The following is a 13064-nucleotide window of genomic DNA, read 5'->3' as shown; positions in this document are numbered from 1 at the left end:
CAGGGCGCCAGGGGGCAGCAGAGAGGAAAGGAGAAGAGGCGGGCACTGAAATGAACGAGTGATGGATCCTCAAAAGCCTGAAGATTGGGGGGCGTGTACCGGGCATCCAGGGCTCACACTCACCTCTGTCTTCTTAAATCGTGCCCTGAGAGTCTTCATGGTTGGTATCTGCGTTTCTCCTCTCCGCAGGCCACCTGACGAAGGGGAAGGGTGGGGGTAGGGTAAGGGACACCAATCCTGGTGGGCGGGAGGGTCCGTTGCGTCCCCCTCCTCAAAAGGACCACTTCTTCCTCCCTGACCAGTCCTGGCCCCTAGAGCAAGACACGGGCCTGCTCTATCTCCTACCTACTGTGTGCCCTTTGGGAGGTTACCCGACCTCTCTGTTTTACTTTCCTCATCTATAAAATGAGAGAAATGATCCTTTCTTTACCATCTCGTGGTCAGTTTTCAGTATGGTCCCTCCATAGAGCCTGGCCACACACGAGGAGCTCAATAAATGCATGTCATTAGTATTTCCTGTTGCCCAAACAGATCAAGACTTTTCTGGTCTCCTAACTTTTCTCTGTGTAGGCATTTCCGTTTAGAATGGGTTCTTTGTACGTCTCTGAACTCCTACTCATCCTTCAAAGCCCAGTTCCAAAATCCCTTGCCCTGATCAGCTTTGCCTTTGATTTGGAAGCAGAGATCTAACTCACCAAATGGGGTTCCCGCCTACCCCGGTTTGGTGTCTTCCTCTGCCTCACCCCTGGCTCCATGGGCTGGAAGGGTCTGGGCTGGTTCTGTCTTTTTCAACAGTCAGCGGCTCCTTAGGGACTGAACCCAGGGCTGACGGCTCTCAGCACAGAGGCATGTTTGCCAGACAGTCAGAGGAAACCTCCACTCAGCTAAGCCCCCTCACACCGGTGTGGCCTCTGTGTGAGTGACAGCAATTCGCCCATAGTGGGTGGCGGTCTGGGACCATGGCTGCATGCACATCCGTCCACCTGGGCCTGTTCCATGTTCAGCATGTGCAGGCACAGAGGTCAGGCAGGAACATCTCAAGGGGGTTATTTAAGGAGTGTGACTCTGGGACCCGATGTCTGAAAGGGATCTCTGCGAATGAGAATCTATATTTGACTCTTACCGGGGAGTAGGGGTTGGGATGGCCTCTACCCATCCACCTACCTACTTGTGAATTCTCCAAGCCACCCTTCCACCCATTTACCACCAATGTACTCACCTGGGCATTCAACCTCCCACCCAAGCACTGTACACCCACCCACTGGCCGCCACCCACTAACTCACCCACCCGATTCATGTTCTCATGATTCCTCATCACCCTTTAATCAGGCTTCACCCTCCACATCCATCACCCACCCAAACACCCACCCAAACACCCACCATCTGCCACCATTCACCCATCCACTCATCCACCCATCCATCAACTTATCCATCCCTTCATCCATCTACTCATCCATCAACCCAACTACCAATCCATCCATCCATCCATCCATCCATCCCTCCCTCCCTCCATCCATCCACTCAACCATCAATCCCTCCACCCATCCATCCACTTATCCATCCCTTCATCCATCTACTCATCCATCAACCCAACCAACCCATCCATCCATGCATCCATCCATCCCTCCCTCCATCCACTCAACCATCAATCCCTCCACCCATCCATCCACTTATCCATCCCTTTATCCATCCACCTATCCATCTACTCAACCACCAATCCATCCATCCCTCCCTCCATCCACCCATCAATCCCTCCACCCATCCATCCATCTGCCTACCCAATCACCCACCCACCCATCTACCCATCTACTTATCCACCCATCCCTCCACTTATCCATCCCTCCATCCATCCTCCCAACCACCAATCCATTCATCCACCCACCCACCCACCCACCTGTCCATCCATCCATCCATCCATCCATCCATCCAAGGATCTATCCATCCATCCATCCACTTATCCAATCCTCCATCAATTTGCCCAACCACCCATCCATCCACCCAACCACCAATCCATCCATTTACCCAACTGTCCCTTCTCCCATGCATCTACTCATCCGTCCATCCACCCACTCATCCACCCGTTCATCTACCCAATCATCAATCCACGCATCCATCCATCCATCTTCCCAACCATCAATCCATCGATTCATCCACCCATCCATTCACTTACCCCTCCACCAGCACCCATTCACTCACCACCTACCCTGTTTTCTTCTGCCCCTGACGAGAATTCAATCACACCCAAAGCAGGGGTAATAAGACACCCAAGACAGGAGTTCACAGGCTGCTTGGGAGAAGACAATCCGTGGGCTTGGGGGAGGGAGAAACGCACGCTAAATTTAGGGAGCTGCTTGCTGGAAGAGGTGACGGTAAATAAGAAGGGCCTGATGTCCGGGTGGGATGCTGAGCACCCGCCTTGGAGGATGCTAGGCAGGGCACAGGCCAGCAGGTGGGAAGTGCGTGCGTGAATGAGTGCATGTGTGTGCTGGGGTGCCTGGGTAGCTCAGAAACCTGGCTGGGACCCAGCACAGCTTCTTTCTCCCACACACAAGGGCTCAGGGGCCTGGGGCCCTAAAGGGATCCTCCAACCTGGGCCTCTCCCACCTCCTTCCTCCGTACCTCCTGCAGCTCCAGTGCCCCGAGCTCCCGGCCGCAGTGCCCACTGCCGACTCCGGTTACCCACTCCCAGCTGGGCCCCGAGAAGCTCCAGCAGCTCTACTCTGACACCTGATCAGCTCTGAGCGGGCGGCCGCCCCAGGGGGCTGGGGATGAGCCGAGGGAGGAGACAGGCTGGCAGCGGCTCTGGCGGGAAGACACCCACGATCTTCCCTATCATCACTGGACTGATTTCAGATTCTGGAAGGAGCCACGCTCTTCCTGTCTCCTCAGCCTTTGCACTTGCTGTTTCCCCCACTGGGAACATTCTTTCTATATTTCAAGTCACTCCCAACCGGCTCTACCTGACTCATGCACTCTTTAGATCTTTGCTGCAACATCCCCTCCTCCAGGAAGCCCTCCTGGATGCCCCCAAGCTGGGTCAGGTGCCTCCTGTGAGCCCCCTCGCTGCCCTGTGCCCTCTGCATCCCCCATTGCACCGCAACCACACCATGTCACCATTACCTGATCACATCTTTGTGTCCACCCCCAGCCACCAGGGCAGGGACGGTACCATCTTTGTTCCCCAGTGTGCCCAGTGCACAGTAGGTGCTCAACACATGATTCTTAAATAAGCCCTCCAGGCCACCAGCCCCAGTGACCACGAGCAGGAAGTGTCCTGCAAAATTCAGAGCCTCCACTTGTATGATATTCAGATAACCTGGCCCGGCGCGGTGGCTGACGCCTGTAATCCCAACACTTTGGGAGGCCGAGGCGGGTGGATCACCTGAGGTGAGGGGTTCGAGACCAGCCTGGGCAACATGGTGAAACCCCATCTCTACTAAAAAACACAAAAATCAGAAAAAAGAAAAAAAAAAATTAGCTGGGCGCGGTGGTGGGCGTGTGTAATCCCAGCTCCTCGGAAGGCAGAGGCAGGAGAAACGCTTGAACCCGGGAGGAGGTTGCAGAGAGCTGAGACTGCGCCATTGCATTCCAGCCTGGGCGACAAAGCGAGGTTGTCTTACAAAAAAAAAAAAAAAATTCAGATAATTCAGGGTGGCATTCAAGACCCTTGGACTAGGGGGTCCCTGCTGTCTGGCACTGTCCTTATGGAATTTACTAACACGTAAAACGGGGTTATGGGGGCATCGATAGCCTGCGTCCCTCATTTTAGAGGTGACTGGAGGACTCTCACGTAGGCGGCCGCCCCAATTTCCCGCTCGGGTCATCGGGCAGCCCCTTCCCAAACCCCGAGAATGCCTGCAGCCAAGAAATCGGGTTTCCTTCCGACAGCAGTTAACATGGCTCCTGCGGCGTCAGCACGCGGCGCATGCGCCTTGCCGAGGGAGGCAGGGTTCGCGGAACAGGAACGCGGCTCCTCCTTCCTCCCCGCCGCGCCCCGCTTCCGGCGGAAGCGGCCTCAACAAGGGAAACTTTATTGTTCCCGTGGGCGCGGCGAGGATGTCGGTGAATTACGCTGCGGGGCTGTCGCCGTATGCGGACAAGGGCAAGTGCGGCCTCCCCGAGGTGAGCGCATCCGGGGATCCCGAGGGTCGCTCCCAACGCCGTTGGCAGGGAGGGTCCGGACGGCAGCAGGGCATTGTGGGAATATCAGGAGACACTGAGGCTAGACAATGGGAGGGACTTCCCAGTGAGGAAGGGGCGGGAAGTGACACCCCTGCGCACCCGGGGACGCGAACACGCCCAACTCTGTGGCCACCGGCCGGGGCTGGTCGGGGAGAGCGGGGGTGTGTAGTTCCAGGAGGAGGGGACGGCAGGCGCAAGGGCAGGGTGGTGGAATAAACGCACCTGGAGAACGATTAGGCCGGGGAGGTTTCCAGAGCCGGGCCAGGGCGGGGCTCAAATGCCAGGCTGGGGAGTTGGCACCTTCTCCCGAGGGGGATGGAGAAGGGTCTTGCCCTGGCGAGGGGCCTGGACAGAATGTGCCAGGAAGATCCCTCCAGCCACTCGGAGGGGAAGTGGAGGGGTCGGCTGTCCCCTCCGCGCCCGGTGGGAAGTCACTTCAGTTCTGGGTCCCCATCCCCATCCTTTCTGCGGAGGCTGTCGCCTGCGTGAAGATGGCCCCGTCCCATAAAGGCTGACCCATGCATTCCGAGTCTTGCATTTAGTGAGCGCTGACGGTGTGTCTGTCCAGAAGCCGCGCTCTTCATTGCTGCTGTCAGTCACTTTATTTATTTACCTACTTATTTTGAGGCGGAGTCTTCCTCTTGTCACCCAGGCTGGAGTGCAATGGCGCGATCTCGGCTCATTGCAACCTCCACCTCCTGGGTTCAAGCAATTCTCCTGCCTCAGCCTCCCAAGTAGCTGGGATTACAGGCACGCGCCACCACGCCCGGCTAATTTTTGTATTTTTAGTAGAGACGGGGTTTCACCATGGCCAGGATGGTCTTGATCTCTTGACCACGTGATCCGCCCACCTCAGCCTCCCAAAGTGCTGGGATTACAGGCGTGAGCCACCGCGCCCGGCCTGTTAGTCACTTTCTTCCACCAACATTGATGGAGCACCTGCTGTGGGTCAGGCACTTTCTAGGTAAGGGGGCCACAGTCAGGAGCAAGACAAGTTAACCCCTCTTTCTAATAAGGGAGACTGACTAGGGGTTGTATGGAAACCAGGTGGCCAAGGGAGGCGTCACTGTCGCTGAGGTGACATCTGACCCACAAGTTACAGGAGGTGAAGGAGGCATCCATGTGGGTATCTGGGGGAAGAGCACTCAAGGGTGTGGGGACAGCCTGTGCGGAGGCCTTGAGGCAGGACTGTGCCTGGCGTGATGGAGGAAGAGGGAGGAGGCCTCCCTGCGTGGCTGGATCAGAGTGAGTGACGCTGGGAAGGGAGCAGAAGAGAACATGAGGGGGCAGGGCTAGGGCTTTAACAAGGCAGGTGGGAGCCACGGAGGTCTGTAGGCAGAGGACACACATGAGGACAAGCTGCCTTTTCCAATCTATTTCCTGCCCCAGGCAAGAAAGGGACAGCTCGGTCTGTGGCTCGTGTATGGCCTGGCCACTTGCGGGACCTGTTCTGACCCCTCCATCTGCTCCTTCCCCCTACAGATCTTCGACCCCCCAGAGGAGCTGGAGCGGAAGGTGTGGGAGCTGGCGAGGCTGGTCTGGCAGTCCTCCAACGTGGTGTTTCACACAGGGGCCGGCATCAGCACCGCCTCTGGCATCCCCGACTTCAGGTCTGTGAGTGAGTGTGCAGGGGACATCGGGGCAAGGCCCACCAGCCTGCCACGGCCTTCCCCGTGAGCCACACAACTAGGCATTAGGGCCCATCCATCTTCCTTCCTTCCTTCTGGATGTGTCCTGGACACTGGGGAGGGCTGATATTCCCTCCCTTTAGGACGTGTCCCTTGAAATCACAACCAGCATTCCACTCACCCCCTTGGCCTGATCACACCTGGCTGGAAAAAAAAAAAATCAGAATTCCAAGGCGTGAATTTTTCCTCCTCCTCCTCTTCCATAACCTGCTGTGGCTCCCCATTACCAGGCAGGAAGAATTCTGAATTCCTGGTGCTGGAAGCTCAAGCCCTTTGTTCCTGGCCCAGCCCCGAATCACCTCTCCAGCGTCAGCTCCTCCTGCCCCTGCTACAGCCCCCAAACACTTGCATTTTCTCCTAAACTCATGGGTTCTTCCCAGCACCCCGGCGTCTGTTTACCCCTTCTGTCTGATATTCCCTCTCACCCTTCAAGAGACGCTCAGACTCCTCCAGGAAACCCTTCCACATGCCCCAGCGTCCCCACCACCTCCACTGGCCTTCCCCAGGCCCAGGTACCTCCTCTGATCCAGTCTTGACCCCGTGGGGCCAGAGGGTCTGTGTCCACCTGTCTCCCCCAAGATCAAGGGTTTCTGGAGGGCAGGGCTTGGGTCCATGTGCCCTGCCAGGCTCAGGGCAGCAGCAACCAAGTTGATTGAACTGAATAAGTCATTTTTGCCTTCGTGTGAATTCATCTCTCCCTCTCTCTGTCTCTCCCTCTCTCTGTCTGTCTCCAATTCTAACTTGACTTTGTCTTTAACTCGTTATATCTCTGTCTCTGTCTTATTCTGTCTCCCTCTCCCTGTTCTTCCAAATTTACCCTCTATTTCTTTCCGACTCCCTCTCTCTGCCTCCCTGCCTCTCTCTCTGTCTCCTGATTTTCTCTCTCTCCGTCTGTTTTTCTGTTCCCCTCTCCCCCTCCATCTCTCCCGGCCTGCCACCTTCAGGGGTCCCCACGGAGTCTGGACCATGGAGGAGCGGGGCCTGGCCCCCAAGTTTGACACCACCTTTGAGAGCGCACGGCCCACGCAGACCCACATGGCGCTGGTGCAGCTGGAACGCGTGGGTCTCCTCCGCTTCCTGGTCAGCCAGAACGTGGACGGGCTCCATGTGCGCTCCGGCTTCCCCAGGTAACACCCTGGCCCCGCCCCCCAGGACTGCTCGGGGCTCCACAAACCGTGTTTACATTTTTAGGGGGAGAATCCCCTTTTCCTCGTCCTCTAAGATTCTAGCCCTGAGCTCTCTGGGTCTTTCTTGGCCTACTGGGTGGAGGTTTCTGAGTCCCATGACTCAACAGCTGTCCCCACCAGAGTCAGAGGCAGAATTTCCCTCGGGGTGGGGCTCAGGGGAGGAGAGCTGTCAGGGTCTAGAAGTTACAGTTTTATTTTTGTTTTTGTTTTAAGGCAAAGTCTTGCTCTGTCGCCCAGGCTGGAGTGTAATGCTGTGATCTCAGCTCACTGCAACCTCCGCCTCCCACGTTCAAGTGATTCTCCCATCTCAGCCTCCTGAGGAGCTGGGATTACAGATGCCCGCCCCCACGCCCAGCTAATTTTTGTATTTTTATTAGAGATGGGGTTTCACCACGTTGTCCAGGCTGGTCTTGAACTCCTGACTTCAGGTGATCCACCCACCTCAGCCTCCCACAGTGCTGGGATGACAGGCGCGAGCCACCGCACCCAGCCGCTGTGTTTTTAGTGTCCATTTTTATTAATATCCGTCTTGGCCGGGCGCGGTGGCTCAAGCCTGTAATCCCAGCACTTTGGGAGGCCGAGGCGGGTGGATCACGAGGTCAAGAGATCGAGACCATCCTGGTCAACATGGTGAAACCCCGTCTCTACTAAAAATACAGAAAATTAGCTGGGCACGGTGGCGCGTGCCTGTAATCCCAGCTACTCAGGAGGCTGAGGCAGGAGAATTGCCTGAACCCAGGAGGCGGAGGTTGCGGTGAGCCGAGATGGCGCCATTGACTCCAGCCTGGGTAACAAGAGCGAAACTCCGTCTCAAAAAAAAAAAAAAAAAAAAAAATCCATCTTTACTCGTCTGACGCTGATCGTGAACACTGCTGTGGGGCAGGCTGGTTTCTAACAGAAGTGTGGCCCTCTCTGCCCCTCTTGGTCGGGTCTCACCCTGGGGCAACCAGTGACAGCCAGGTGAGCGTTGAGACGAGCAGATGGGCACCCAGGGGTGAGAATTGAGGAAGAGATTTTTCTCTGCTTATAAAAGCAAAGCGGGGCAGGGCGCGGTGGCTCACACCTGTAACCCCAGCATTTTGGGAGGCCAAGGCGGGCGGATCACCGGATGTCAGCAATTCAAGACCAGCCTGGCCAACATGGTGAAACCCCACATCTACTAAAAATACATAAAAAAATTACCTGGACATGGTGGAGGGAGCCTGTAATCCCAGCTACTCGGGAGGCTGAGGCAGGAGAATCACTTGAACCAGGGAGTTAGAGGTCGCAGTGAGACGGTGCCGCTGCACTCCAGCCTCATGACAGAGCGAGACTCTGTCCAAAAATAGATAAATCAATCAATTAAATAAATAAAGCTGCCGGGCGAGGTGGCTCACGCCTGTAATCCCAGCACTCTGGGAGGCCGAGGTGAGGAGTTTGAGATCAGCCTGACCAAACATGGCAAAACCCCATCTCTACTAAAAGTACAAAAAATTAGCCAGGTGTGCTAGCGGGCACCTATAATTCCAGCTACTCAGGAGGCTGAGGCAGGAGAATCGCTTGAACCCAGGAGGCGGAGGTTGCAGTGAACTGAGATTGCACCACTGCACTCCAGCCTGAGGGGCAGAGCGAGACTCTGTCTTAAAAAAAAAAAAAAAGAAATACATAAAATGAAGCTAGGATTGGATCTCATGCTTCACTCCCTCCGGAGCCCGTGCCTCAACACGACTCTGCCTCAGTGTCTTCTATTGTAAACTGGGAATTCGCATTCCTGGGCCTCTAACCTGGTGACATCAAGAGATTCCCATAGCTCTTGGTGGGGGACGGGGATTTTGTGAATAGAATGGGCTTCCCGTTATCTAAGGTGGGTTCAGCCACAGAGGTTAATGATTTCTTGGGTTCAGACAGATTGGGTTACTTGCCCAGAGATGCACAGATGAATGGTAGAGCTAGGAGCTAGAAGAGCCAGAAAGAAGTTGATATTGTGGGAAAGGAGTCAGGGAAGGCTTCCTGGAGGAGGGGCTTACCAGCAGCCCCAAAGCCTGGGCATCCAGGGAGCCCTCCTCACCATCAAGCCTCTTCCTTCTCCTCTCACAGAGACAAACTGGCAGAGCTTCATGGGAATATGTTCGTGGAAGAATGTGCCAAGTGTAAGACGTGAGTGCCACGTGGGGTCAGGGGTGGGGTCTTGGCTGCCCCCGGGTGGGTGCACGGGGTGGGCCATGCAGCCGCCATCCCTCCCCAGGGCGGGCCAGAGGGGGTTGGGGTCGAATCTGATGTCCCAGAGACCCAGAGGGTATGGGATACTGGTTGTGACCCTCCTGCGGGGTGTGAGGATCATCTCGTCCTCCTGGGGGGGATCTGAGGATCACTCTGTCCTCCTGGGGGTCTGAGGGTCACCCCGTCCTCCTGGGGGGTCTGAGAGTTATCCCTCCCTCCTGGAGGGTCTGAGGGTCACCCCGTCCTCCTGGGGGGTCTGAGGGTTATCCCTCCCTCCTGGAGCGTCTGAGGGTCACCCCGTCCTCCTGGGGGTCTGAGGGTCACCCCGTCCTCCTGGGGGTCTGAGGATCACCCCGTCCTCCTGGGGGTCTGAGGGTCACCCCGTCCTCCTGGGGGGTCTGAGGGTCACCCCGTCCTCCTGGGGGGTCTGAGGGTCACCCCGTCCTCCTGGGGGGTCTGAGGGTCACCCCGTCCTCCTGGGGGGTCTGAGGGTCACCCCGTCCTCCTGGGGGGTCTGAGGGTCACCCCGTCCTCCTGGGGGGTCTGAGGGTCACCCCGTCCTCCTGGGGGGTCTGAGGGTCACCCCGTCCTCCTGGGGGGTCTGAGGGTCACCCCATCCTCCTGGAGGGTCTGAGGGTCACCCCGTCCTCCTGGAGGGTCTGAGGGTCACCCCGTCCTCCTGGGGGGTCTGAGGGTCACCCCGTCCTCCTGGGGGGTCTGAGGGTCACCCCGTCCTCCTGGGGGGTCTGAGGGTCACCCCGTCCTCCTGGAGGGTCTGAGGGTCACCCCGTCCTCCTGGAGGGTCTGAGGGTCACCCCGTCCTCCTGGAGGGTCTGAGGGTCACCCCGTCCTCCTGGGGGGTCTGAGGGTCACCCCGTCCTCCTGGGGGGTCTGAGGGTCATGCCTTCCTCCTGGAGGGACTAGAGGGACATGCCTCCCTCCCAGGGAGTTACTTCCGTGTTCTGGCACTGCCATAGCAACCAGTAGATGAGCAGCTTAGAACAATAGAAATTTGTGATCTCACAGTTCTGGGGGCCAGAAGTCCAAAATCCAAGTGTCTGCAGGGCCGTGCCCCTCTGCAACCTGCCGGGAGGATTTTTCCTGCCTCTTCCTCGCTGCTGGCAGCAGCCAGACCCCCTTGGTGGTCCTGGGCTTACAGCTACAGGGGCCTTCTTATCTCCGAGTTTCTCCTCTTTTTTTATTTTTATACACATAGGGTCTCACTGTGTTGCCCAGGCTGGTCTCAAACTCCTGGCCTCAAATGATTCTCCCGCCTCGTCCTCCCAAAGTGCTGGGATTACAGGCGTGAGCCCCCGAGGCTGGTCCAGTATAACGGTTAAAGTCAGGAAAAGTAAAGGGGACATGGCCTTCTCCAATCCCTGGTTTGATTCCAGACCCAGCCGGTTGCCCCCAAGCTCTAGCTGTTCTGTTCCTCCTGGTCCGGGATGCCATGCGGGGTCCCGTCCCCAGCCCCAGGACCTTCTCCTACCTTTGTTTTCTGTGCCCTGGGAACTGAGCAGCGTCCCGGCCTGATGCTCATGGGAGGCTCCTCCTTCTGCATCACTCGGTGCTGAGTTCTGGCCACCTGTCCACCCCCGCGCCTCCCTGGGAGAATGTCCCCCTAGAAGCAGCTTGAGAGACACCCCCGGGGGCTGACTCGGCCCCGGCCTTCCCCTTCCTCCCTGACACAGGCAGTACGTCCGGGACACGGTTGTGGGCAGCATGGGCCTGAAGGCCACAGGTCGGCTCTGCACCGTGGCTAAGGCGAGGGGGCTGCGGGCCTGCAGGTGAGCGACCCTGCCCGTGCCCTGGGCTACAGGGGAGGCTACGAGGCCCCTTTGGACTCTTCCCGGCTTCCTCATTGCAGGGGGGAGCTGAGGGACACCATCCTAGACTGGGAGGACTCCCTACCGGACCGGGACCTGGCGCTTGCCGATGAGGCCAGCAGGTCTGACCGCCCCCAGGGAGCCCACAGGGGAGCGGGCTGGGGAGATGGCAGAAACACAGCCAGCTCCAGTAACGGGGGCAGGAGCTCCAGCTCAGAGGCAGTCAGGGGGTGCTTCCTGGAGGAGGTGGGCCACACCAGGGACTGCACACACACACACACACACACACACACACATACACACTCTCTCCTCACTATGGTTCTGGGTGGATGCTGCACAAAGAAACGGAGGCTTCAGCCACACGACTCCTCTAGCCAGTGCTGCCCAGCCAGGAGGAGACTGAGCCAGGGACCCACCCTAGGGTTCCAAGCTGTCGCCACACTGCCATTCTCCCCAGAAGGATCAATGACCCTGCTGGCAGGCAGCAGAGGAGAGGGGGTGGGATCCTGAAGGCTGGCTCTGCAGTGGGGCCAGCCTTGACTGCCCGGGTGAGCACAGAGGGCCTAGGTGTGAGCTGGACCCCATGGCCAGCTCGGGATGTTGGCCAGAGCGGGGCTGGAGAGGGGATCAGACTCAGCCCACGCTCCCCGGCCCCAGGAACGCCGACCTGTCCATCACCCTGGGTACGTCGCTGCAGATCCGACCCAGTGGGAATCTGCCGCTGGCCACCAAGCGCCGGGGAGGCCGCCTGGTCATCGTCAACCTGCAGCCCACCAAGCACGTAGGTGTCTGAGCCCACCCCTGCCCAGGGCCCCCATGTGCCCTCTGCCCCCGACGCCTGACCCATCCCAACTCCCGGCAGGACCGTCATGCCGACCTCCGCATCCATGGCTACGTCGACGAAGTCATGACCCGGCTCATGAAGCACCTCGGGTTGGAGATCCCCGCCTGGGACGGCCCCCGTGTGCTGGAGAGGGCGCTGCCGCCCCTGCCCCGCCCACCTGCCCCCAAGCTGGAGTCCAAGGAGGAATCCCCCACCCGGATCAACGGCTCTGTCCCCGCCAGCCCCAAGCAGGAGCCCTGTGCCCAGCACAACGGCTCAGAGCCCGACAGCCCCAAACGGGAGCGGCCCGCCAGCCCTGCACCCCACAGACCCCCAAAAAGAGTGAAGGCTGAGGCGGTCCCCAGCTGACCAGGGTGCTCGGGGAGGGCGGGGCTTTTTGTAGAAACCGTGGATTCTTTTTCTCTCGTGGTCTCACTTTGTTACTTGTTTCTTTCCCCGGGAACCTCAGGGCTCTGAGAGCTGCGCTCCAGGGGTCACACCTGCCCTCCAAGGTCTCTCCCTGGGCTCCAGGAAGAAACCACACCCCGGGGCTGACAGCTAAGCCCCTGCTATACCCCAGCCTCTGACTCAGGGTGTTGTTGGGAGGTGTGGCTGGGCCCTCCCTGGTCTCCAGTCTAAACAGGACTGACCTCCCTCTGCCCCCAGGGCTTCCCCTCTGGGCCCCCCACACCCCACCCACCTCTCCTCCACCGGCCTTGCAGGAGGGGAGACCCACTTCAAAGTGGGGGACACACCAGAGGCTGGCATTGCCTTTGGAGCTGGAGGGAGGGAGACGTTGGTCCACCAGGCTTCTGGAAAAGTCTTCAATGCAATAAAAACTGAACTTCCTTCTTGCATCTCAGAATCGTTCTTTTTTTTGAGTTGGAGCCTTGCTCTGTCACCAAGGTTGGAATGCAGTGGTGTGATCTCAGCTCACTGCAGCCTTCACCTCCTGGGATTCTCCTGCCTCAGCCTCCTGAGTAGCTGGGTTTATAGGTGCTCGCCATCACACCCAGCTAGTTGTTTGCATTTTTGTAGAGACAGGGTCTCACTATGTGGCCCAGGCTGGTCTTGAACTCCTGGGCTCAAGCAGTCAGGCCACCTTGGCCTCCCAAAGTGTTGGACTTACGGGCGTGAGCCACTGCATCCAGTAAGTGTT

General features: G+C 58.1%; 2 protein-coding genes across 16 annotated transcripts in view; one reads left to right on the top strand and one right to left on the bottom strand.

The window, feature by feature from the left end:
* Positions 1 to 2739, bottom strand: part of ANKRD24 (ankyrin repeat domain 24) — a 40722-nt gene extending 37983 nt beyond the window's left edge. For 5 of the 9 annotated variants that reach the window (XM_035283545.3, XM_035283550.3, XM_078361551.1 and 2 more), the window contains exons 1-2: positions 2620 to 2739; positions 124 to 194 (exon numbers count right to left, since the gene is read on the bottom strand). In XM_035283545.3, coding sequence (XP_035139436.1) covers positions 124 to 159 — 36 coding nt within the window. In that variant the 5' untranslated portion in view covers positions 160 to 194; positions 2620 to 2739. Of the gene's footprint in view, positions 1 to 123; positions 197 to 2203; positions 2306 to 2619 lie in introns of those variants that run through there. The other 4 variants (XM_035283548.3, XM_035283551.3, XM_078361553.1 and 1 more) reach the window with 2 other exon arrangements.
* Positions 2740 to 4032: 1293 nt separating this feature from the next.
* SIRT6 (sirtuin 6) lies at positions 4033 to 12767 on the top strand. Of its 7 annotated transcripts, none has more exons than XM_078361560.1 (9): positions 4267 to 4343; positions 4975 to 5146; positions 5665 to 5792; positions 6815 to 6997; positions 9134 to 9193; positions 10948 to 11043; positions 11124 to 11204; positions 11780 to 11863; positions 11945 to 12767. In XM_078361560.1, the coding sequence occupies exons 4-9, from the start codon at positions 6837 to 6839 to the stop codon at positions 11991 to 11993; spliced, it is 531 nt and encodes a 176-aa protein (XP_078217686.1). In that variant the 5' UTR covers positions 4267 to 4343; positions 4975 to 5146; positions 5665 to 5792; positions 6815 to 6836; the 3' UTR covers positions 11994 to 12767. The 7 variants fall into 7 exon arrangements, with proteins under 7 accessions (XP_017823658.1, XP_002761636.1, XP_008985248.1 ...); XM_078361559.1 differs by having other exon boundaries at positions 4972 to 5146; XM_078361558.1 differs by having other exon boundaries at positions 4972 to 5146; positions 11740 to 11863.
* The last annotated feature ends 297 nt before the right edge of the window (positions 12768 to 13064 follow it).

This window comes from Callithrix jacchus, chromosome 22 (genome assembly GCF_049354715.1).
Source record: "Callithrix jacchus isolate 240 chromosome 22, calJac240_pri, whole genome shotgun sequence".
NCBI classification, from domain to species: Eukaryota; Metazoa; Chordata; class Mammalia; order Primates; family Cebidae; genus Callithrix; species Callithrix jacchus.
The sequence above is the reverse complement of the archived record's forward strand: the minus strand, read 5'-3'. Positions and strand labels throughout refer to the sequence as shown.

Coding starts and splice junctions, on each gene's coding strand:
- SIRT6 (XM_002761590.6), top strand. CDS start 4,057: ATGTCGGTGAATTACGCTGCGGGGCTGTCGCCGTATGCGGACAAGGGC. Junction 6,998..9,133: donor GTGCGCTCCGGCTTCCCCAG/GTAACACCCTGG, acceptor CTCCTCTCACAG/AGACAAACTGGCAGAGCTTC. Junction 9,194..10,947: donor GAATGTGCCAAGTGTAAGAC/GTGAGTGCCACG, acceptor TCCCTGACACAG/GCAGTACGTCCGGGACACGG.